Source organism: Tachysurus vachellii, chromosome 9 (genome assembly GCF_030014155.1).
Source record: "Tachysurus vachellii isolate PV-2020 chromosome 9, HZAU_Pvac_v1, whole genome shotgun sequence".
Classification (NCBI taxonomy): domain Eukaryota; kingdom Metazoa; phylum Chordata; class Actinopteri; order Siluriformes; family Bagridae; genus Tachysurus; species Tachysurus vachellii.
In genome coordinates this window covers 6370158-6396764 of record NC_083468.1, presented here as the reverse complement: position 1 = coordinate 6396764, position 26607 = coordinate 6370158, and the positions used below count along the sequence as shown (strand labels likewise).

General features: G+C 39.5%; 1 protein-coding gene across 3 annotated transcripts; it reads right to left on the bottom strand.

Moving 5' to 3' along the window:
* Positions 1–1033: 1033 nt before the first annotated feature.
* fosb (FBJ murine osteosarcoma viral oncogene homolog B) lies at positions 1034–6650 on the bottom strand. 3 transcript variants are annotated; one of them, XM_060877476.1, is made up of 6 exons: positions 6377–6650; positions 6011–6198; positions 4104–4436; positions 3848–3955; positions 2995–3363; positions 1034–2855 (listed from the first exon to the last, which is right to left on the bottom strand). In XM_060877476.1, exons 1-6 carry the CDS (start codon positions 6438–6440, stop codon positions 2790–2792), a joined length of 1128 nt encoding a protein of 375 aa, XP_060733459.1. In that variant the 5' UTR covers positions 6441–6650; the 3' UTR covers positions 1034–2789. The 3 variants fall into 3 exon arrangements, with proteins under 3 accessions (XP_060733459.1, XP_060733460.1, XP_060733457.1); XM_060877477.1 differs by having other exon boundaries at positions 1034–3363; positions 6011–6225; XM_060877474.1 differs by having other exon boundaries at positions 1034–3363.
* Between the last annotated feature and the right edge of the window lie 19957 nt (positions 6651–26607).

Genomic DNA, 26607 nt, shown 5'->3' with positions numbered 1-26607 from the left:
AATAAAAAACAATAAAGCTTATGCATGTGCGCATGTGTTTGCAGCTTCACATAGGACAGTACACACTGGAGTGTTGAAATCAACCCAGAAACATTACTCGAATATTTCTTCATATTGCTTGACCACCACATTCCAATAGGAATTTTTGCAGGAGTACATGGAGACTTTACATGGAGACAATTCTTATCTTCACTTGATTTTATTTTATTATTTTTTTATTTATTTCTGTTTTTTTAGCATCCAGTGTGTTTTGTCCACAGGGATTGTGTTGCTGAGTGAGGACTGTGGGACCAACCTCACACTGACAAAGAACGAAAAAAAAAAAGCACAGCATTACCTCTATAAACCCGTGATACATATAGACTGTTATATGCACCACAGAATACTCATCATATAGACCATGTGTTTTTATATATAGAACATATAAATACACAGCAATAAAGCAAAGGCAGTGACAATGCTTCTCATATTGAAGGAAAGGCGGGCTATTATTGTATATCATAATATACTTTTTTGTTCTTTTAAAAAAATATCTATGTTTAAACCAAAACCAGCCACACCAAGATCGCCCTCTATTTTTTCTTCATTAACAAAAATAACCATTTTACATTTCTGCACATTCATACATTACAATCATTGTTGATATATTTTATATATATATATATATATATATATATATATATATATATATATATATATATATATATATATATATATATATGCATACATAGTATAGAGCATTTTAGGTTACTTTATAAGACATAAAAAAGGTTCATAGTGCACAACATGTCTTTTTAGTTGCCAAATGTAAGATAACAATGAAATAACAATACTTATTACAATAAGACAACAGTAAAAGAGTAAAAGGAGCAGTTCACAGCTCCACAAGGTTCCTCCATTTGGCAGTAATGACACAGTCAATAGCGAGAGAAAAAGCAGAACAAAAAAAGGAAATCCTTATAAAACTATATATATATATATATATATATATATATATATATATATATATATATATATATATATATATATATATATATGATATTTAACAAATTCACAGGAAAATAGTTTTCAGATTCATAAACAGACATAAACAACTGTTTTTCTTCCTCAATCAAGGTTGTGCTTTCTCGCCACGTCATCCTCCTTAAAGAAAGAAATAATCTGGAGAAGCAGCTTCAGTGATGCTCTTTCACAATAAAAGCCTGCAGCTGCCTGCTGATCTGTCGTGTGGGTCAGTTCTAATGATTTTGATTAAAATGTTTAAAAGGTTTTCTACTTTTTGTTGACAAACTGTAACAAGTACTGACTGAAAAACCTGTGCCACTCACAATAAGAACAGTTTTTGCATTTAAGGTTCATTAAGCCACTTTTTTTTCCAGGTTGCAGCTAATACTATTGCGGAAACAGATGAAAAGCCACTTCAATAAAGGGAGTTGGCATAGGATTGTACAAAAATAAAGGTCTGAAAAATAATGGGGAAGAGATGGTATTTGGCAGAACAGAAGAAACACGCTTGTTTTTCATGTGACTTTTTTGCTTTCCTCTTCTCAGAGATGTCCAGAACATGAAAAGATTTCTAACTCTAAATGCTCCTCCATCATCGGCACCAGCCTTTAGAGTCCTTTTCTGCGGTAATCAGGTACATTTAGTTTTATAAATCCCACATCTCCTCTGGGTCAAAGAAGGAAAACTGAACACAATGCCTGCTCTGAAATGTCATTCGCTCCTTGTTTTGACCTGTGTATGTTTAGCTGTTATTGTTTTTTTTATCTTGCGATTCCTCTGTGAAGTGTGGCAGTCGATCCATGCTGGAATGGAAAAAGGGGTTGTCTGTGGTGCTGGGGTGGCCGGCCATCATTCAAGGTTCCATGGGTTTTCAGGGTCCAATGGGCTCTCAGGGGCTGAAGGCTTCACAGAGTACCAGAGGCACATAGAGACAGAAGAGAGGAGAAACAGATGGGCAGATGGACGATGCAGGAGACAAGAAAAAGAGATAGATAGTGATTGATTGATTGATTGATTGATTGATCGATTGATCCATTGTAGAAAAAAAAACGTTCCTTAATATTTAAAGGTTCCGGCACAATGACAAAGAAGGAAGGGAAGGATTAGATGGAGAATGAAGAGTGCAGAAGTGGGTGGATTACAGTTTGGCCTATAAAAAAGTAAATATTGAAGCCAAAGAAGGTGTCCCATTTTCGACAAATACACTGTGCAGAGGATCGGCATGGAGCAAAAAAGAGAGCTAGAACAACAGCAGTAAGCATGAGCAACCAGAGAGAGAGAGAGAGAGAGAGAGAGAGAGAGAGAGAGAGAGAGAGAGAGAGAGAGAGAGAGAGAGAGAGAGAGAGAGAGAGAGAGAGAGAGAGAGAGGATGAAACCAAGCAGGAGGAGGATGAAATATACCTAAGTGCTTTATCATTATAATGTATGAGTGTGGGAGGGTTTGAATGTATTACACAATAATACTTTATCTGATAGTGATTTAGGCTCGAGTTAAGCAACTAAAGCACCAGTGCAAAAACCATTTAGCTGGAGCAATGAGACTGCGAGAACTTTTTGCAATAAATATAACTCTATGAATGAATTTGTAATATATCATGAATATGTAATATCTCTAAAAATGTTAAAGAAGTTGAGCACATCTACCGTGCTGCACTTAATAAACTAAATGATTGTGTGCATGTGTGTGCGTGTGTGTGTGTGTGTGTGTGTGTGTGTGTGCGAGAAAGGGCAATGACAGTAAGCAAGGGGCCAGAGCATTCAGAGTGCGAGAAGTGAGGGCGAGTTCATGGAGTCAGAGGACTGCTCGCTGCTGCTGGTTCGCTGGTTAGCGCTGGCACCACAGGCTCCCTCTGGGTAGGTGAACACAAATGAAGATGTGTATGAGGGGTTGTGGCTACCAACGTCAGGGTTACCGCCGCCGTCAGCAACAAGGCACAGGCCACCCGGCGCTGGCTGGCTCAGCCCATAGAAAGAACTAGAAAAGGCTACCTCCTGCATCATCCCTTGCTGCTGCTGCTGCTGCTGCTGATGCTGATGCTGCTGCTGCTGCTGCTGCTGCTGCTGCTGCTGAGCCGGCTGCTGCTGCTGCTGGTGGTGCTGCTGGTGATGGTGGTGGTGGTGGGACGAGTAAGGTGGAGGCAGGTAGAATGAGTCCTCCTTCACAGTCAAACCCACCACCGCCACAGAGGAGGATGGTGGTGGAGGAGGCGCAGGCGTCTGCTGCTGCTCCTCCTGGTAAGGGATCTTGCAGCTTGGCTGATGGGTGATGAGGACAAACTCCAGGCGCTCCTTCTCCTTCTGCAGCTCTGAGATCTCAGCTTCCAGCTCTGCCTTCTCCTCCTCCAAAATGTCAGTTTCCTAGGGAAAAATGGAGATGAGTGAGAGAGATGACACTAAAAAGCAGGCAAATCAATCAAGCTTAAAAAAATTATTTTCTGATACCAAAGACAAAAAATATTTTTCAACAATATTTTTTGTAAGTGGAAAATCAAATAAACATACAGCACATATACAGTATAAACTATTTTCTTATATTATTAAATTAAATATTATTTATATATGTGGCTTTAACATGTAAATGTACATTTAGATCCTTAATGAACCTGATATGACAGTTGCAAGGAAACAAATGAGGACACCTTGAGAAGAACCAGACTTAATTAGGTGGCACCAGATTATGAGATTATAAATCATTACTTTGAAACAATTGTATACTACAAAACCAAACAATACCAAGTGTGTTGAAAGGACAACAGCGGTTCTTAGAAACCATAACTAGTGAGATTTCAACTGTATGATGAGTTATGACTATGTCACGTGATTTGTGCTATAAGATGCTCACCGACTGTAGCCTGTCTGTAAGCTCACGCCGTCGATTGCGACACTTAGCTGCAGCCAGTTTGTTTCTCTCTCTCCTGACGCGCCTTTTCTCTTCCTCCTCTGGAGTCAGCTGAAAAAAGAGATGAAAGCATTTTCAGCACTTGCACTTGTGTATGCACAGCATGCTATATTGCAAAACACACATTCACACAAAAAAAGAGACAAATTCTCAGCCTTCATGAATCCAAACCATTCATTTCAACATGAGCCTCACTTACTGATTCGTCACGTGTGCGCCTGCGGCTTCGTGACTGGCGCATGGGACCTGGGGTGTCCGAGCTGGGAGAGGTAAAGCCAGAGCCAGAGGAGAAGCTTGGCCCTGGCATGTCATATGGGTCCAGGGCCACAGACTGGGTCATGGTGGTCGTACCTGTACCACTCTGCCCTGGTGCCACAGAGGAGATGAGGGTTGGTTGCACCATCCACTGCAGGTCCTGACTTGTGGTGATGGCAGTCACTGTAGGAATGAAGGAGCCAGGCATGTCCACCCCTGGAGCGCTGCCAGCTGTGCCACCACCCACCCCTACACCTCCAGCGGCAGATACACACTCCTATGGAGCATAAACAACACAGGATATAGGTTAAGTGGCTCGAAAGGTCACACAGCAATAGCAAAATATTCTGGTTTATACTGCTGCTGCTTAATATTTCCAGAAATCATCCTGAAGCCAGCAATTCTACTGCATCATATCAGTATAGACAAACAAACTATAATTTTTATATACAAACTTCCTACTTCTATATAAACCCTATATAGGCAAAGCTAGAGCCTATAATAAAGGGAACTAGACCAGAAAATAGGTCTGAATGATAAATGATAAAACTGATGCAGGTGTAAACATGCTGTATGTAAACAATTCTACACACACACATATATACACTCCATATACTCTGAACAGCATTATGGATTTAAGAAATTGCTTAGTGAATATAGAGAAATTACAAGGAATAACAAGGACAATATAAGAAAAAGGTTTTAGCATATATTTAAGGTACATTACCTATTTTTTAGCCAAAGGTAATATAAGCAAAACTAATTAGAGTCAGCATTAAGACATATAAGGTTATAAGGATTTACATACTGTTTACTATTAAAGGTATGTACAAGCTACAGCCTATGGCCTATAATATAATAATGCTAATACAATGTTAGGCTTGCATTGTTATTATGACTCTATATTTAGGCTATGAGTGAAAAAATACAAAATGTGTGATGTAGCTGTGAAGGTGATATAGGCAAACACTTCTACACCTAGTGTTGTTCTCTATATCCTATAAATAGCATTATGGATTTAAAGAATTACTTTCTTTTGATACATTTTGTGATTTAGTTGGAGCCTGAGAACACTGGCATTGCATATAGCTTAAATACTTCCAGTTATTTACATTACTTTATTCAAAAAACATTTGCTATTCATTTTGCATGGTGAATTACCTTTAGGTTTCATATTTAAAATATTATTATTATTATTATTATTATTATTATTATTATTATTATTATTATTATCCTTGGGTAATAAAAGAACACCCTTTAACTTTCCCAGATAGAAGCGGAGGCAGTCGGTAAATCTCGTACTGGAGCTCCGTTAACATTCACACGCAGCGTCAGACGAGAGACTCCACTAGCGTCAGCCAATCAGCGCCTTTCATTCCTCCCTTTTTTTTTTAAACCCCCTCCTCCCCCCGCGCCTCTTCCTCGCTCCGCCCCCGCCGTCACTCCCCCAGTGCTCCCCTTAGTAACGCGACGTAACACTCCAAAATAGAACGCATTGACGTCACAGGGAGGCCAGCGCGACGAGGAGGGATCCGGAGAGCGGAGCGAGAAGGGAGGGAGGGAGGGAGGGAGGAGCCGAGCGCGTGCGCGTCGGAGAGATTCCACCGCTGTAACAACGGTGCCGCGTAACGCCACACACACACACACGCGCGCGCGCGCGCGCACACACGCATGCACACACACATGCACTCAAACTACGTGTTTGTGATTAAATGCACGGTTTATTCCCGAATATTAATGAATATATAACTATATACATATATATATATGTGTGTGTGTGTGTGTGTGTGTGTGTGTGTGTGTGTGTGTGTGTGTGTGCATGCATGCAGTAAGCAAACTCTAAGGACTTACTTGTGGTGCAGTGGTGGTGGAGGGGCTCCCAAAGGAGTCCACCGAAGACAGGTACTGAGATTCGACCGACGGAGAGGAACTTCCACGGGAGCCGCTGTCCGGGTCACCGGGGAACCCCTGGAACATCTCCCCGGCACAGCCGAGTGGAACCGAGAACGCGCTCGCGCCCGGACAAAACGGACCGTCACCTGGCGCCCAGCGAAAGATTTTGACGTCTAATTTATCATTCCAGCGCATTCACGAGTCACTTTATTCGACTCGAACGCATGCATACCTTCAGAGATCTCTATTAAAACGTGTGCGTCAAACAACGTCAACTCAACTTAGCCTTAGATATAAAAGCAGTTCAGCCATGTGATCACCTACCGTAGTGAGATTTACTCTTAGACTCGGTCAAGATGCCTTTCGTGTCTTTCCAAAAAAGTTGCATTAAGATGTCAATCCGGTGCTGCGTTTGGAGGGAAACAAGTTTACAACTCCAAAGCGGAGACGTCCACTCTGTCTGGATGGGGGAAAAAACTCCTAAAAAAAAATTAAAGGTTCCTTTTATTCGAAGTTTGCATTTATAAATCCATATAAAAGAAAAAATATATATGCCTCCCCAGTTTGGTCAGTAAACAGCGTGTTGCGCGCGTGCCGGCGTCCCTGCTCTTCTGAATGAAGCCATCTGAGCCGTTGTAAGTACATCTCTCTGTCTCCGCCCCTCACTGGAGTTCCGCTGACGTAGATGCCCATATATGGTTCATGGCACGGTGTTTTTGTTTTTTGGTATCCTAGGCGATGACGTTTAGGGATTCCCTCACCCACAGAAAAAAAACAAAAACGCTCTAGCGCGCTGTCGAGAATAGCAGCGTTTACTATAGCTTCCACGGGAGATATTTTTGATTGCATGTTTTTAAAAATAGAGACTATACAGAAACGACAAGGGGAAGGACGATATTAGATTTATCTCTGGGACAACTGCGTCAAAAAAAAAATAAAAAAAGGTTTTAGCATATATGTTTTTTTTTTTTGCTTAATGTTGGTACAGAAGGCTTTAAGAAACAAAACAAACGAGTTTGGACACACAAGACGCTTTTTTCGAGCTTATATAATGTATACATGAGATCATATGGGGTCAGATCTTACATAGGATCATTGTGCAAAATACAGAGAAGAAAAGAAAGAGATGATTGAAAGCTTGACAGACGTGTGTGCAGCCGGCAGAGATGGCGGTTTGTCATGTGAAAGAAGAGGTTGTGGATGGAAACGTGCTTTAGGTGAACACAACTCTCCATTGTAAACTTTCTCATGGGCTTCACGGAATTCCCGCTGGACTAATATTAGAGTCAGCCGTGACTCTATAACTGTCCTGGAAAGGTTTTTAATGCAACAACATAAACAACAAATAGAAGCATTAAAAATAAAGGTTTCTGTTCATTATAATGGAAACAATGTTGCATTGTAATGTCCCATCATCAGCATTCCCATCATCATCATCATCATCATCATCATCATCATTATCATCATCATCATTATTATTATTATTATTATTATTATTATTATTATTATTATTATTATTATTATTATTATTATTGTTATATATCAAACAGAGCCGCAGCAATAATAATAATAATGATAATAATAATAATAATAATAATAATAATAATAATAAGGATGATGATGATGGGAATCATCACCATCATCAACAGCTGCAGCAGCAGCAATAATAATAATAATAATAATAATAATAATAATAATAATAATAATAATAATGAGGATGATGATGGGAATCATCACCATCATCATCAGCAGCAGCAGCAGTAGCAATAATAATAATAATAATGATGAAGAAGATGAAGATGATGATGATGGGAATCATCATCATCATCAACAGCAATAATCAGCAGCAGCAGCAATCAGCAGCAATAATAATAATAATAATGATGATGATGATGATGATGATGATGATGAGGAGGAGGAGGAGGAGGAGGAGGGGGAGGAGAGCTTAAACCACATGTTCTGGTAATCACCATCATAACCGAGGACATCAGACTACTGAATTCCGCCCCAGTCTGAACGAACAAAGCCGAACTTGCCGGAAACTCACAAAGGTCCTTTTGTTTGTTTGTACGGGAAGAACATGTGCAACAGTGAGACACTTCAGAATGAAGAGCAAGTTTCATTTATCACTTACTCCCTGTGCACGACAACGTGGGGCGCCTGAAATCGGAAATGGGAAGAAGAAAGGAGGAAAGAAAGCAGTAGGAAATTGCAGGAGAGCGTTTGTGAGCAGAAACACGAGGCAGAAGGAAAATGTCAACACTGAGTATAGGGCCCAGAGAAGACGACAATTAGTCAGCAGTCTGACGTCACGCACGGAGAACGTACTGTTCTGTCCACCGGGCAGGTAGGAGACAAGCTGGGCTACTTTAACCAGCATGACTAAGACCACGTACATGACTTTCACCAGGAATATCTTGGCAAATTCAGCCACAACTCTCACCAGTGGCTAAGAACTGCCGACATGTGGCTACGTCAGAAAAAAGCGCATCATAGCTTCCTATGTGGGATGAAAACAGAGGAAGGAGGAAGCGACTCGGATTTCTCAGCTGATAATCAGATTTTTATGCTGTTAATTTCAAGGAAAAATCTATGTCTTGGCAATGCAAATGCACAGGCTAATAATAGGTTAAATAAATAAATAAATAAATAAGAATAAAGCCCTATCCCACTGTCCGCTTTACAATTGTCTGTCTTTCTATCTATCTATCTATCTATCTATCTATCTATCTATCTATCTATCTATCTATCTATCTATCTATCTATCTGGCTGTCTGTCTACCTGTCTGTCTACCTGTCTGACTTTCTATTTATTTATCTGTCTACCTGTCTGTCTGTCTGTCTTTCTATCTATCTATCTATCTATCTATCTATCTATCTATCTATCTATCTATCTATCTGTCTATCTGTCTATCTATCTATCTATCTATTTATTTTTCTGTATTTCTGTCTGTCTGTCAATCTATCTATCTATCTATCTATCTATCTATCTATCTATCTATCTATCTATCTATCTATCTGTCTGTCTGTCTGTCTGTCTGTCTGTCTTTAATTATTTGTTTGTTGTTGTTACTTTTCACTAGACTAGTATTTGCATGTGTTTCGTTATAAAACAATGAGACATTCCTTATTCCTTGATTAAATACAAAGCATCTTAACAATATCAGTCCCATATGTTCTTACAACCGAAATCTGCAGATGTGTATGTACAGGCGTTGCGTCGTCATGGAAACGCCGTTCCGGCACGTCTGACGCAACGACGTCATGACGATTTGATCTTTTTTGTTTTTGTTGCGCAGCAACCGTTTCCCATGGCAACCTCTGGGCCGCACAACGAGCTTAGTATGAGCGGCGTTTAAACGACTCGCCCTGGTTCACGTAGTGCACTACATAGGGAGCAGAAGGCGTTACTCTCACACCCTACCTAGCGCGCTTGTAAAGGGAACAAGGGAACGTTTAGTATTCCGCCATTTACGGATTTGCTGACACGGACACTCGATATATGACTAGATATTTTTGCTTACAAAACAAAATTTTTTTATGGATGTATTTTTTTTTTAACAATGCTTACAGAAAAAATGCAAAAAAAAAGAGAATTAAAAACAATGTCTTGCATTTTGTATTTGTTGATTTGTGTGTTTTAGCTAGCTTAGCATAAGCTTAGCCATAACCCTTGTACTACTTGGAAAGCGTTCAGAGGCTAATGACTGCTTACTAAACCGGTTTGCTTTCTGCTAAAGAGCATTAACTCGGTTAAATTATCGCAAAACAAGCTAAGAACGGTGCTGCATTAGCACCAAAAACAAAACTCTTTATCGAAGTGCTTTGCTAGCTGTGATAGACATGCATAACATTTATTAGTAAGACTTATCTTGGCTTTTGATGGTGTTCAGACATGACTGTTTGTTCATTGACCTGTCACAGATATCTGTAATTGGAAACTGGTCATCATTTAAGCTTCAGAAAGCGTTGAAAAGGAGACATGACTTAGTGTGAAGTTGTAGAGGCAGTAGGAACATCTCAAAGTGTTATTTTTAGAGCCTGGTACAGGTTCAGAAGGTCTGATAGTGAGAGTAGATGGCATGGTGGAGGCAGAACGGGTCACAACACCGATACTTGACCTTGCATGTCTGCAGAAATTGTTTCATGCCTGCAGTCAGCCTGCAAAATGACTTTCAGGAGGCAACAGCGTTGCAAGTGTCCACTCAGACTGTGAGGAGATGACTTCATGAAAGACCAAGCCAGAAGACCAACCGTGAGGGTGCCTCTTTCCAGAGCACACAAACTGGCACATCTGTAGAGGGCAACAGAAGGCCGCAGGTGGACAGTGAGTGATTGGGGTACAGTGTTCTTCACAGATGAGTCCTGGTTCTGTGTGAATTTCCTAGACAGGCTTAGGAGGGTCTGGCGTCACCCTTGGGGAGAGAAATTTGCCACAAAATGTCGTACAGCATGACAGTTTTGGCGGATCATCAGCCATGGTTTGGGGAGGCATCTTCATGGGTGGCAGGACGGAGCTTGTCATTGTCGAAAATGGCAGCCTAACAGGCCAATGTATAGGGATGAAATCCTGAGACAAGTTGAGACCGTATGCTGGTGCAATGTGGCCAGATTTTGTGCTTATTGATGACAACGTGAAAAAAAATGTAATGTCCGTAACACTGTTTATAACTCCCATATTTAATAAAAGGCAACGTTTCGACCCTACTGGGTCTTCTTCAGGTATTCTCCAGTAGGGCCGAAACGTTGCCTTTTATTAAATATGGGAGTTATAAACAGTGTTACGGACAAATGGCCAGCCTGGTCACCCGACTTGAACCCCATTTAACCTAGTTGGGAGCAGCTACAGTCAAGAGTGCAAGCATTCCAGGTCCCTCCAGGAACCTGTGTGGAGTTGCGAACAGTGTTGCTGCAGAAATGGCAAGCCGTCCCTCAACAGAATATTCAAAAACTCATCTCAAGCATGCAGAGGCAATGTGAGGCTGTGATGTCATGTCATGTCATAGGTGGTAACACTGACTACTGACTTCTTGTGTCAGTGCATAACATTTGTTGTTTCTTGTTTGTCGCATTTGTTAAGTTAAACCATACAATTCATGTTTGTTTTACAATATGAACTCAGATTTTTGATCTGCTGTAACATGTGCAAAAACATCTTGTTTTGTTGAACTGGAAAGAGCTTTCTTTCCTGTTTTGGGTCCTGCTCCATACTCTGATGTGCCACACAGATTGACTACAGTACAGTACAGTATTGCACTGCAGGTAATAATGTTTAAGAGGCATTTCCAGTCCATTGTGACTTCAGGTGAATCACAGAAGTACCGAACAACCAACAGTTTTTGTCAATCATCATTCTTGTCTTCACAAGCCACTTCATACCTTGGTAAAAATAATCATGTCTGGAGACTATCAAAAGTGACAAGGCATGAAATTTCATTGATGACTACATTGACTAATTGTAGACTTACGTTATACATGAATTTTGAACAATACTTGTTCTTGTCTTATGACAACTTTGATGAGTGTTTTGATCCACTTCAAATGTTGACTACTGTGTTTTATAGCCAAATTATTTGGGTTTAAGGCCGGGTATTGGGTTTGCTAGAAGTCATGGTTATTCTGACTGTGTTTGTCCATTTCTATCAATAAATAAGAAACGCAGAATTGCTATGCATAGACTACACACCAGTAAACTTAGTTAACTCCAAGTATACTCATACACACACTATATGGTCAAACATTTGTGGACACCTGACCATCACACCCCAGACTGCTCTCTAAAAGCACACAACTATACAGAATGTCTTTGTATTCTGAAGCATTACAATTTGCCCTTTCTGGAACTAATGGGCCCTAAACCTGGTCCAGAATGACTCGTCAAGATTGGTGTGGAAGAACTCAACGGTCCTGCACATAAGTCTGGAATGATCTAGAATGCAGGCTGCACCCCAGATCTCATCACTTAACATCAGTGCCACAAATGTTCTTGCTCTTAAATCTAGTTGGAAAGCCTTTTCAGAACAGAGGAACAGCAACGGGGGACTAAATCGGGAAAAGGATGCTCATAAAATAGACAATAGATGTGATGGTCAGGTGTCCACAAACTTTTGGCCAGAAACTGTGTGTATGTGTGTATATATATATATATATATATATATATATATATATATATATATATATATATATATATATATATATATGTATATACCCCTCTACTTTCCACTTCATCTGTAGAAACAGAAAGATCATTCCTTTATCACAATGTTTCCATTTGAAACCTTAGCTGGGTTTAGACTGTACGATTTTGTTGTCACAGGCAAAAATCACATATTGTAAACAAGCTTTTAGTTGTAATGTAATGTCTTTTGCGCCTTAGCACCATTGCAACCAAAGACAGCTGATGACATTTCTGGTGTAAATGGATATCTCAGTGTGATTATTGCCACAACACACCTCTGAAAGCCATTAACAGGAGGAAGGCATTAGAGTATGCAAAACTCAGTGGACAATTACTAATACAGTTGTGGTGGGGAAATGTAAATGAAACATTTTTTTGTGAACAGGATAAATAATTTTTATTATCTTACAATCACTTTTTTTTGTTTCTAAACAATCCCAGATCACAGGTCTAACTTGAGAGGATCTCTGATCATATAAACTGTATATTCAGTATGTATGTTAAAATAATCAGGCAAGATTTTCTTGAGATTATCTCATACACCGTGAGAAATAAACTGCCTTAAATCAGAAATTATATTTATTAGCAAGCAAAAGTTTTAGTATTTTTAAGGTGTTAAAAGTGCCGTGTGCAGTCATAATTCAATAGGATTTCCCAAGGATTGAAAGTTAGAAAAAAGACCTTTTATAAAATGGATTAAAAGGATATCCATTTGCTCCAGGTTGTTCTCTAGGTAGATTGTCTAATAAAATTCTTCTAGGTGTGAATGTGTAAGTGGAGGTGTGTGTGTACAGTATGGTGCCTTGACAGAGCCTGCTGTCCCACCCAGGATGTGTTCCTGGGTTGCACCCATTGTTCCTAGGATAGGCCCCGGATCCACCATGATCCTGACCAAGATAAACCGGTTACTGAAGATTAATGATACAATAACCTACAGTGAAAATTACCCTTCAGAAATGGAAGAAGTGCCAAGACAAAGATCAGCGACCTGAGTTGAACAAAAGCTAATTCATGTCAGATTCAGAAATTGAATTTAGCTTGTTTCACTTTTAAAATAAAGTAAACTATTATAGAGACATTTGTTAATCATAATGTCATATTGGATTCATTTTGAAGTAAGTTTACTCAGATGTTTGCAATCAACTGTAAACCAAGTTCAGCTTCTTTTCAGAATATGAGTTCTGACTGCACTTACGGCTAAAAAGGAAATAGGATAAGATCAAAGCTATTGGTATCACTAATGTCTTCTGGATTTAGATGGATCTATATTTAAATGTTTCTACTTTCAGCAGTCTTTTTTAATATGGAGCAAAGCAAAGGACTGCAACAGCGAGTCTGTAACTTTGGAAGAAGGAACACGTTGAAACCCAAACAGCAGGTTTTGTTTACCACATGCTCTCAGTTTTCCTGTTTTGTTTTGTGGTGTCGGTGAGACTCGAGCCCCCTGCAGCAGTCACGAGAGCAGCCCATTTCCACGGGAGGCAGGACGTGTTTGCCCATTTCCCTGCCCAAAATATTTGTAACCAGGCAACAGCCAGGCCCATCCCACTTACAGCCCAGCTCTGGTTACACCCCTCTTGGACGTTTGCACAGACGCCATTACATAACCACAGCTTCTAACTTCCTATCAGCACAGAAACGAAACACGTCTTAAAGGAACTCAGATGTCAGACATCGACGTCTGTTCTTTTTTTGTTTGTTAGTTTGTTTGTTTGTTTTAAGCTTTGTGTCATGACACCTGGGACGGAAACTAGCTCACAGTTTTTAACTTTCAAGATAGTGTTTGCACAGACACACAAAGCTGCACAAACGTGCTGATACTGAAGCAAAACTGGCTGTATGCCGTCCTGCCTCCTGTTTATTCTGGCTTTGTTTTTACAGTCCTGCTGCACTCCGCTGGCACGCCAGAGACACCCTTTTTTAGCAAATAAACACAAAATAATACAATAAGTTTACATATAAACCCAGCTTTCTTAAAGGAGAACATCATGTCATCATTAACCAGTAATTTAATCTGTTAGATTACTTTAGTGTAATTTTCTTTTACTGATTTTTGTAGAATATTCCTGGACTGATTTAATAAAAGGACAAAAACAGAAAGAAAGCAGAAGACCTTCACAAAATTGACAGCCTTTTATTAGCAAACATAAAGTGCTTTTTTCTTTCCTATGTTTAATGAAATTATCCTTAGGTACGAGAATTCAAATTTTAGCGTTTCCACCTTAGTGATTGGAACTACTGCAAGAAACCACACACAACTGTTGTTAGTCATAACAAACTGCTTGTATGCCGTTTTACTGTCACACCTAGTAAATTCGAAATCAAAAGTCTATGATTCAGTGACGTCAACAACACCATCACGCAATCCAGAAAAATATCCTGTAATCTGATTACTGCCATCGTATTACACATCTCACACATGGAGAAATAAATACTAAAAAATATTATATTATATTATATTATATTATATTATATTATATTATATTATATTATATTATATTATATTCTCACTCTCACTCATTTTCTACCGCTTATCCGAACTACCTCGGGTCACGGGGAGCCTCAGGCGTCTTCGGGCATCAAGGCAGGATACACCCTGGATGGAGTGCCAACCCATCGCAGGGCACACACACACACTCTCATTCACTCACACACTACGGACAATTTTCCAGAGATGCCAATCAACCTACCATGCATGTCTTTGGACCGGGGGAGGAAACCGGAGTACCCGGAGGAAACCCAGGAGGCACGGGGAGAACATAGAAACTCCACACACACAAGGTGGAGGCGGGAATCGAACCCCCAACCCTGGCGGTGTGAGGCGAACGTGCTAACCACTAAGCCACCGTGCACCCCATATTATATTATATTATATAAAAAATAAATTGGATTAAACTGGGTGCTCATATAGGAAAATAATAGAGGATGGAGCAGTGTGATGCTGCCACAAATAGTTTGATAGATGTTACCTGGAAACTGGAACGCACAACATCCACTTCCTTTTGAAGTCTTTTCTATGGCAGATAATTTACAATTACCAAGTCTTTAAAACGGAGAATCCTTACATAAATGTTACATAAACATCTTACAGAAAGTTTTATCATTTTACATTTTTCTTTGGTTAAAAACACCCAATTTAGATTATGAAAAATTTTTACTATACAGTATAAATAATAATAGTCAATAGTCAGCAGTATTAGTTGAGGGACCCATTCAGAATCAATATTTCAACAGCTTTGCAGTGTAAATATTAATATTAATCAGTTCTGCTCAAATTTCTGAACATGTAGCTGTAGGGATTTCTGCCTTTTCCCTGTACTAAAAAATAAAAACTAAGTCAGTGTGTCACATCGTCTGTGTGTTCTCCTCCTCGATAATCTTCTTGTCTCTCGGGTTACTCATAAGCAGGGAAACACTTGGTAGCGTCTGGAAACATCTGGCATGTCCAGCAGTATGAGGTCATTGCTTTGCCTCTCATGCTGTCTCACTGACTGGCTCACCGTGTGCGTCTGCGCTTGGTCTGGAATGCGTGGAAACCAGAGCTATTTGGCTGAAGGACGGTCACATAGCAGACAGCCGAAGTATCCTACCGTGCATGTTTGTGGCCAGACACATACCCCACCGGCTGGTAAGTCTAAGGAAGTCGTTGAAAACTGGAGAGTTTGTGTACGTCAGTCACTGGCCTTCTCAGAATAACATAAAAGCTCAATGCTCTGTCATGACCAATGGTGGGGGAAAAAGTGTATTTTCCAAGAATGTATTTTCAATTACTTTTGTAATTCAGTGGCTCAGGCTCATAATTTTAAAATGTAAGAAATAGCTTATTCCAGTTATTCCAGTTTATAGGCATCCAATAGCACACAATCCCCAAAACTGCAGAAAGGATGACTGACCACTATATTACAATAAAATTTCTGTTTATTTTTCTAATTCTATACAATTTCTGTTTTGTGTCTTTAAATAAACCTAGCTATTACCATTTTAGTCCAAAATCTCTTATATGAATCCCGTGTAGTTTAACTGATCAAATATTCAGAGAAAGTTGGTGAAGATATCATAACTAGATAGCTAACAGTCTCAGAACCGTACAAAAATAAAATATTTACACACATTTTCGCCAGCTCATAGAGAGAGAAGTGTTTCAGTTAAATATAGCACAATTTAGCAATTAGTGCTTACATATATTCATAGACAAAGGTATAGAGATTATTGTATAATGTAATGACTTGTATGGTGGCCAACTGCTATACAGGGTCACAGGGAACATTTCCCAGTGATCCTGATGGTGCACAACAAACCTCCAACCCTAATGGTGCACAGCAAACATGCTAACTGCTAACCGCCACTGTGTGCCAATGTAATGCTGACCTTAGTCACAGAACTTTACTTCTCAACAAAGGTTTCCTTTCCAATTTTCTAAGACATAGATATCGTCATTGGCATGTGTTTAATAAAACATGAAATCTTTTTAATCATTAAGTTAATACGCTAGCAAAAAAAATTAGCCTGTTAAGCATAGCAAGCTAACTCAATGTATAATGGATGTTTTAGACGGTTTAACTAAGTAATATATAAACAAGCACAGTTGGGCTGGTTTTCTTTCTTTCTTTCTTTCCTTCTTTCTTCTAACCATTGTTTTATCTTTTTAATTTCCATTTTGTAAAAAAGCTTGCTTTGATTAATTTTAACTAGACATTCATGTTTGTTGCGATGTACCTGCCACCTTTTATTTCCATTTAAACTGAACAATTAAAGAAAAACAATCTCAATCTCAAACAATCTCAATAGTACCAAAAGTACCAATAGTATCATTGTTGTTAAAAGACAGCGTTATGATAGTTTTGCTTTAACAAAAGGTCAAAAGAATAGATAAGTAAGAAATTGACAATTGTGAGTGAATTAAAGAGAATGAAGGTGAAAGAGGCCCAGGACAGGAGAGAAAGTGCCTGAGGTAATAAACTTTGAATACATACTGTAACCTCATTAGAGCACCAGCGCTTCTCCCTGGCAACATAAGCAAGCCGTGAACAGCGCTAGTGCTAAAAAAGCATGTAGGATTGACAGTGCACAGCTTCCAGTATGCTTTTATTTTCATACAAGTTGTAAGACATTGCGTAGTGGCTTGCTGTATTTTTACATATTTCTAGCGCCACATAGCAGCAAATTTAGGTGCTTACACCCCCCCTCTACCAGCTGATTTAAAATCTGATGGTAAATTTGCCAGAGAATCTACAGCAAGTAACAGTAAGACATCATCTTCATATTAATATGACCCACCGCACACAAATTCAGTAAGAAAAAAAATAGCATAAAAAAACAGCTTTGTTTGATTGTGGAAAAAAAACATACCAAAGTGTGATCTAAATCATGTTAATGTTTATATTGCTCAGATGAGTTCATATGCAATGATGTGTGCTTGTATACTTCTCCATTACACTCTTTTTTCCTTCCAGCGTCACCGTCCAAGTGTTTGAGGAAGTAACAGAGAAACAGGAAACTGTGCAGGACTTTGATATTGGCCTGTATTGTCACAGAGAGCACTGAATTCCAAATTCTTAGGAAAGGAAATCAAATAAATCATTTTGGGATACCAATCATATTTGGCATTATTACAAAAGAAACATCATATTTGGTTTATTTTTTCAGAACCAACTCCAATTGTCTTTGCTAATCCTGCTGTCACTGGCGCTACGTCTTATGGAGAAGATGATGAGGATGATGGACTGATATTGTATCATGCAAGATATTGCAATGATGCAGGCTAAAGCCTTAGTCCAATGCAATCAGTGGGTTTAGTATTCAGTGGCGTATTATGACTCAGCCTTACCCTCAAGCGCGTCAAACATAGCCTACTTTCAGCAGGACGCATGCCAGACAGCACCGGAGAGGGAGAATGAGGGGGAGAAAGGGCATGCTTTCCCAGCCTCTTCTTTGCATTTCCATCAATTTCCACTCTCCCTCACCCCCACCTTCTCTTCAGTTCTCCACGTCCGTCACCCCACCACTCCTCCAGTGCTTATGCAATGCTTGCCCAATTTTCCTGGAGGAGGATGTGAGAAAAGAGAAAGAAAGAGAAAGAGAGAGAAAGGGAGAGGGAACAGGTGTAAGGGAAAGACAGAAAGGTGGATATCTTTCGAAAGACTAATTGTCTTTCCTGCATCTCTCTTCATCACTATCACCCTGTGGTTCCTGCTGTCAATCAGTGCCCTTTGCTTCTCTCCCACCCATTTAGAAAGCAGAAAATACCTGGTCTTGTTTTCTGTTCTGCACATGGCAGCATCACAGGTAACATCAGTGCTACCAATTCAACTACCCAGAAAAGGCTTAGCAGTACAGGGGTTCATATAAAGTTTAATCTACCGTAGCACATCCATAACATCTTCAGCATACTGCCTAGTCTCAGTACTTTACTTTGTCGTATATACGTAATTATTATGTGATTTATTTAAATGAGAAGCAGAATAGGATCAATACTCTTTGGTAGGATAAAAGAATAATTTCTACAATCAAATGCATATAATCTTCTCTCATTACCTTAAATGAAGTAGATCAACAATTAACAAAAACATAAGTGGTGTCTCTGGGACAGCTTTCACCTTAACTTGCTCTTCCAGGGTTGGAGAATTGATTCCCGGTCCTTTGTGCACGGAGTATACATGCTCTCCCTGTGCTTTGGGAGTTTCCTCCAGGTACTCCGGTTTCCTCACCAAGTCTAAAGGCATATGTCGAAGGCTGATATGTGTCTCCAATTTGTCTATCGTTGTGTGAACGAGCGTGTGAGTGTGTGTACGATTGTGTACTGCAGTGGGTATTTTTCAAGGACAACTAAATATAGACCCTGTGGCAGAACCAAGTACACGCTGGAGAGATTATATCCTGCAGTTGGAATATCTGGAGATCCCCCAGGAGGAGCAGGAATTGGATTTGGACTCACTCATCCTATTGCCAGAGTGACCCTGTGAGGAAAATCAGAAGCCAAATGATATGTAAAACAGCAGGAGTAATATGTGTTTAAAAATGAAAGGAAAATCATTTGTTATCATTTGCATAATTCCAACTTGAAATTTTGATAAAAACTTAAGGAAATAATCTTTCTGGTTGTCCAAGATGGCTACAGCTTCACAATGATCAGCAAATCTGTGTCCTTAGTAAGACATTACTAAACTGGAAACGGTTTGAGGTTGATATTTCCAGCATTGCTCAAATTACAGTGGAACCTCGTAAGCACATTTGAAAGCTTTTGTCTGGGGTGTGGACACCGAACATAAAAAAAAAGTCTTATTATTTTCAGTACATATTGTTTGATTTTTTTAAAAGATCTGTAGACCTGCACTGAAGTGCCATGTTGGATCGGACTTCTGGAGTGGATTCATCTTGTGAGGTGTGAATAGGCCACAAATCTGCACGTTATAACATTTGGGTCTGTGTATTATAGAGTACAAAGAGCCAAGTCGGGGCACATCCTGAGAAACGCTAAAGTATTGGGTGATCTTTAATTATGTTTTTTGGTTTGAGCACTTCAAACAGTGACTCATATTTCAGACTTGGGAAATTCAAAGAACAGGTTTATGCTAGCAAGAACTTAATTCGCAGTAATTACATTGTGCTACTATGTATGCAAATAAAATTTTTGTCCGCACTATAATTATCAAGGGTGGTATGTTGGAGCGGCGGGATCCCTGGTTCAATTCTGAGCTTGGGTTACTGTCTGTGTGAGGTTTCCCATGTCTCCACATGTGGGTTTTGTCTGGGTTCTCAGGTTTCCTTCCACCTCAGAAAAACACGTAAGCATGCAAATTGACAAGGCTAAGATGTTTCTAAGTGTGTATATGTATCTGCATGGTGGCGTACGATGGACTGGCATCCCATCCAGTATGTATTCCTGCTTCATGTTCAGTGTTCCTGGGATAGGCTTTGTATCCACCACAAACCAACCGGAGCAGTACAAAGCAGTGTAAATGAATAAAAGTATGAGTGAATATAATTATCACAAGTCTGCACTAATTCAGTTATAATTACAATATTTTTTTTTAGAATAACTGCAGGCCTTTATTAGAACTGTGTAATAAAAACGAATTGCACAAATATTAAACCTTAATTTTAGACCCGAATCCAATCTCCTGACGTCATTCTTACACTTCTTATTACAGCAACTAAATATTAGCATTCTGTCCTTATGGCACACAGAATCATGACTAGATGATCGGATGCCAGTGTGCTTCTCACACACTATTATGAGCAACACACCTGTGATGCCAGTCTGATTCTTTGTAGGATATAGCACAGGATATAATTTACTGACTCTGCCACATATCCAGTGTGGCATCCAGAATTATTGGCACCCATCATGAATTACGCACGCTAATTCAAATTCAAACTAGCTCCACTCTATTTACATTACATTTATGGCATTTGGCCATACAGCATATGGCATTTTTGGCATCAAGACCAACTTAAATAAATAATTTTTTTTTTATTACGACTATGTAGTTAAAGGCCATGCTGAAGAGCTGAACCGTATTCTTTTTCTGAATAAAATATGTGGCAAAATTATAGACTCCTAAGCAATACAGTATATTGAAAAATCTAGCAGTTTTTGCTTGCTCCCAGTCCACAGTCTACTGTTGTTGCCTTTAACAATGACGTGTTACCTTGAGTATAAATTTGATGTGGATGGCATGGTGGTGCAGCAGGTAACATTGCTGCATCACAGTTTTAGCGTCCTTTGTTCCATCCTGAGATCAGGTTGCTGTCTGTGTTGTGCATGATGAATTCTGCTGTCTCACACCCAGGGAAGCATTGGTCCAGATGCACCATGACCCTGATCTGGGTAAAGCAAAGGTGTACGAACAAACACATTTAAAATCTCCATCATCCCATAGAAAAACCAAAGATCTTCCAACATAAAAGAAAAAAGATGGTTGTTGACCTTCACAAATCAGCTAATGGATCTAAAAAAAAAATACAGAAGCAGTTAAAAATACTTCTGTAAAAAGAGAAACCTGGATACTTGCCAGGAATTGGAAACCCATAAGCACCGTACTCCCACATGGTGAGAGGAGAGAATAAAGAGTCCAAAGATCACAGGTTTAGAACTGCACAGTTTGATGATTCTTGCATTTGTCACCTTTCTAATATTATTAAACTGCCCTTTCATAATAAAAAAAAAAAGTATTGGAAATTAAATTAATACGTAAATCCACACAAAATCCTAAAACTTTAACGGAGCTTAAATTTACATTAAAGGAAGATATTTGGTGACATAAAAAGGCATAAAAATATTCATAGCAAGATATTACATTATACAAGTTTAATTAAAACTCCACAATATCCTTTTATTCTTTAAATATATTAATTAGTGTTCATGTTTACATTGTGTGCCAAGCATTCTAGAAGGCACTACTACAACTTTTTTTCTATTATTTTATTTTAGTATTTAAGACCAGAGATTTCAAGAGCTGGGACTCTTGTTCTGCCAGGTCTATGGAGTTTGCATGTTCTCCCTTTGCCTTGGGGTTTCTCGTCTGTATACTCTAGTTTCCTCACATGAGTTGAGTTGTAGACATGAGTTGTTGGCTGATTAGCATCTCTAACTTGTCTGTAGTGTGTACATGGGTATGTGAGTGTGTGTGTGCGATTGTGCCCTGCGATAGATGCGAATTCTGTCCAGGGTGTACCCTTCCTTCTGCCCCGAGTCTCCTGGGATAGTCTGCAGGTTCCCCATGAACCAGCAGGATAAGCGGTGTAGATAGTGGATGGATGGATAGAGAGCTTTAATTGATTTAATTTGGCAAACAATTATTTCTTGATAAAACAGGCATATCATGCAGTAAAGTAGTATACTGACTTAGTTAAACAGTTAGATAGTTAAACATGGGGTTGCATTAATGGTATAGGTAGTTTGTGTGATACATTGGTCATAGTAACCTGTCATACACATTTCTCAAAAAAAAAGTGCCTTTCTTTTCCTATATGCAGAATAATAAAACAGTAATAAGATTAACATCTAGGGGCAGGTGTGAGCAATCCAGAAAGATGTGCTAGCATTGATCAGAGAGGCATAAGGTATGTGTATTTCTTGATCTTTTAAATGATTATTGTACTACATTCCATTCCTGCTCATGTACGTACTGGGGAACTCTGAATACTTTTTGTTATATGTAGTCTAATTGCAGTGTAGTTACAGAGTTGACGTAAACTGTTCACAAATGCAGCTGAACATTCAGTGTGGGTGCAAGCAGTCAGATTGAATTGGAGTGATGCATTAGTCAGTAAGTGATGCCTTCACACCCAAAAAGCTGACATTTTACCCATATTGTTGTTCTTGTTCGTAAGCACTGACTCCCATACACCCTCTAATGAAAGAGGTCATTTATAGAAAACGGGTTTGAGTAACTGCGCTGACTGGTAAATAGCTCCGAGTGTGATGCAAGTTTATGGAGCGTAGTTGCGTCTCCAGCATCCTCCGTCAAAATATCATGCTATTACCATTCTTGTAAATACATTAAGCATTGCATCTTTAAATACACCGTGCTGACGACTTGACTAGTATTGTGTTCATCAACATCAACATGCCAGCCCAAGCTATATTTGCATTTGGCAGATCCTTTACACAACTTTTCTCCCTCCTCCTTAGCTTCTGGTCCCTCTGGATGCATGACTTCCACAGTCCCCCCCTCTTCCTTTCCCCTCCCTTCAATGCTGATGAATACACCCCCACACGCTGCACTACAAATCTGGCTCTATTCCTGGAGCCGCCCCCGGTGGAACAGCGCCGAATTACTCTCGCTGGCAGGAACAGGCGCAGTGCCATGTCACTGCGGCCCAGCAACGGCTATGATAAAGGGGGAAAACGGAGTGGGTGGAGGGACAGGAGGATGAGAGGGGGACAAGGAGGACACAGATGGAAGGAGGTGGTTTGGAGGAATCTATTTATTTCCCCCTAGAACGTCTGAATCAGTGAACACTGCAGAAACTCCAATCCTGCAAAGATACAGCACAGTCGGCTATCGTTAGGAGAAAAACTATCTTTCTGATTTCTGATTTGCCGTTTTGTGGTACTTGACATTCAGTACATCACATAAATACAGTATCTCACAGAAGTGAGTACACCCCTCAAATTTTTATAAATATTTTATAATATCTTTTCATGTGACAACACTGAAGAACACTGTGCTACAATGTAAAGTAGTGAGTGTACAGCTTGTATAACAGTGTAAATTTGCTGTCACCTCAAAATAACTCAACACAAAGCCATTAATATCTAATCCGCTGGCCACAGAAGTGAGTACACCCCTAAGTGAAAATGTCCAAATTGGGCTCAAAGTGTCAATATTTTGTGTGGCCACCATTATTTTACAGCACTGATTTAATCCTCTCGGGCATGGAGTTCACCAGAGCATCACAGGTTGCCACTGGAGTCCTCTTCCACTCCTCCATAAAGACATCACTGATCTGGTGGATGTTGGAGGTGAGGATGCCCCTCAAATGCTCAATAGGGTTTAGGTCTGGAGACATGCTTGGCCAGTCCATCAACTTTACCCTCAGCTTCTTTAGCCAGGCAGTGGTCATCTTGGAGGTGTATTTGGGGTCGTTATGTTGGAATACTGCCCTGTGGCTCAGTCTCCGAAGGGAGGGGATCATTCTTTGCTTCAGTCACAGTACATGTCACAGTACATATTGGCATTCATGGTTCCCTCAATGAACTGTAGCTCCCCAGTGCCAGCAGTGCTCATGCAGCCCCAGACCATAACACCACCACCATGCAGGTTTATCTTGGTTTCATCAGACAACAGGGCATGGCTCCAGTAATCCATGTCCTTATTCTGCTTATCTTCAGCAAACTGTTTCTGGGCTTTCTTGTTTATTATCTTTAGAAGAGGCTTCCTTCTGGGATGACGACATGCAGACCAATTTGATTCAGTGTGTGGCGTATGGTCTGAGCACTGACAGGCTAACCCCCCACCTTCAACCTCTGCTAGCAATGCTGGCAGCATTAACGTCTATTTCCCAAACACAATCTCTGGACATGACACTGACCATGGGCACTCAACTTCTTTGGTTGACCATGGAAACGCCTGTTCTGAGTGGAACCTGTCCTGTTAAACCAAAGCCACCATGCTGCAGCTCAGTTTCAGGGTCTTGGCAATCTTCTAGCCTACGCTATCGTTATGTAGAGCAACAAATTTTTTTTCAGATCCTCAGAGAGTTCTTTGCCATGAGGTGCCATGTTGCACATCCAGTGACCAGGAGTGAGAGCGATAACACCAAATTCAACACACCCGCTCCCCATTCACACCTGAGACCCAACACTAACGAGTCACATGATATCGGGGAGAGAAAATGGCTAATTGGGCCCAATTTGGACATTTTCACTTAGGGGTGTACTCACTTTTGTGGCCAGCGGTTTAGACATTAATGGCTGTGTGCTGAGTTATTTTGAGGGGACAGCAAATTTACGCTGTTATACAAGCTGTACACTTCAGTGTTGTCACATGAAAAGATATAATAAAATATTTACAAAAATGTGAGGGGTGTATTCACTTCTGTGAGATACTGTATAATGTTCACTGCACTTACATTTGTCAAACACATAATTAATCTTCCAGTCACTACATGAAGATTCGTCATGCTATGTTAAAGGGCAATATTAACTTCTGTAAAGGTAAGAACAGACATCTGGCATTCAGATTAATTGCTTAGGAGCTCAGCTATGATTAATGCAAAATATTAAAACTACTTTAATTAAGTTTCACTTTTCATCTTTCAAGCAACAGCCTGGAGCCAGGATAACTGCAGAAAAGAAAATTTCTGTACTCAGCTTCCATAGTTATCACCTAACCTCAAATGTAGTAAATTGAACAAGACTGTGGCCTGAGGCTAATCGAGCTAACAAGCACCGGACGGTAGCATGACTATGCTAACTATGACTGAATCATTACAGTCACTTTAAATCACACTAAGCTGTCTCAAACAGAGTTTTTATTTGACAGTCTATGACACACTACGATCCAGAAACCTACATTAAGGGACATTGACAGACCACAAACAGCTGTAGCTGACATCTTAAAGATGAAATCGTTTTTCCCCAGAAAACATGTCGATCTAAGCAGATGTCAGGCTTAGATAGGAGATGTGGTAGGAGATTAAAGACTTTATATTGATTTAGGGTGTTTTAGGTCACAATATAGTTCCACTTTGATTACCTTGGACATTGGTGTATTCTGCCCTTTTATAAATCTGTTTATTGTTATTAAGCCAATATATACCTTTAGAGGTGACTGTGTGTTTATTTAAGTCAGACGGTATCCAATCTTAACTTTGAACAGCTTAGCTTAATGCCAGTAGCCTGGTAGCTTAAATACAAAACCAAACAATCAGGGAATTTAAGTCCAACCTTTTGCACTGTCTCTACTAATTTTGTGTTAAATTTCCTCATTGATATGATGGGTGGAAAACTGTAAGTAAAAAAAGAATCATGTTTCAAGAAGCAAATACAGAAACGTGACCATTATCCCTTATGATTGAAATTGCTGAAATTCTCCTATAAAACTCATTGAAATAACAACAAAAAACACAGCACCAAACAACAGATTAGCATCAGTATTTAATGTGCTTCAGGGTGGGCATGGCGTAAAGGAATGGAAATTCTCTTATTTCTTTTTTTTGTGACACCGATTCACTTCATCTGCTGAAAGCCATAATTTTTCTTCATCTGTCGGGTATATAAAAACAGTCTGTGAATCAACAGAATGTAGCTTAAATATATTTAGATATGCAATTGGATATCTAGGTTGGTACTACACAACTTAGAGGTAACCTTGAAATATATATATATATATATATATATATATATATATATATATATATATATATATATATATATATATATATACATATATACATATATATATATATATATATATATATGTATATATGTATATATATATATATATATATATATATATATATATATATATACATACATACATATAATTTCAAGGTCATCTCTAGGTTGTGTAGTCAGTATAAGGCTTTAGCCTGTGTGTGTGTGTGTGTGTGATTGTGTGAGAGGGAGAGAGAGACGTTCACTTGTCTGTACAGACTCTGCTGGGGTGTAAGTGTGATGGTATGACCACGGTTTAGAGAGATTTGATCCTGCACTGTGGGAGGTGTATGTCCCAGGAGATGACAGGAAGTTCCTCAGTGTGTGGCCTGACAACTGAGTAGCATTCAGCTAGACACAGCTTAACTCGAGCCAGATCCACAGACCACAGAGAGAGAGCGAGAGAAAGAGAGAGAGAGAGAGAGAGAGAGCGAGAGAGAGAGAGAGAGAAGGAAGATCCACATGTGCAAAGATAGATACCCAGAGACTCAA

Bases quoted from the DNA above. Each gene is read 5' to 3' on its own strand.
- fosb (XM_060877477.1), bottom strand. From the start codon at position 6,440: ATGCAACTTTTTTGGAAAGACACGAAAGGCATCTTGACCGAGTCTAAG. The intron at 3,956-4,103 runs GTAAGTGAGGCT...CTCTTTTTTCAG, and splicing joins GGCGCACACGTGACGAATCA to CTGACTCCAGAGGAGGAAGA. The intron at 3,364-3,847 runs GTGAGCATCTTA...ATTTTTCCCTAG, and splicing joins TTACAGACAGGCTACAGTCG to GAAACTGACATTTTGGAGGA.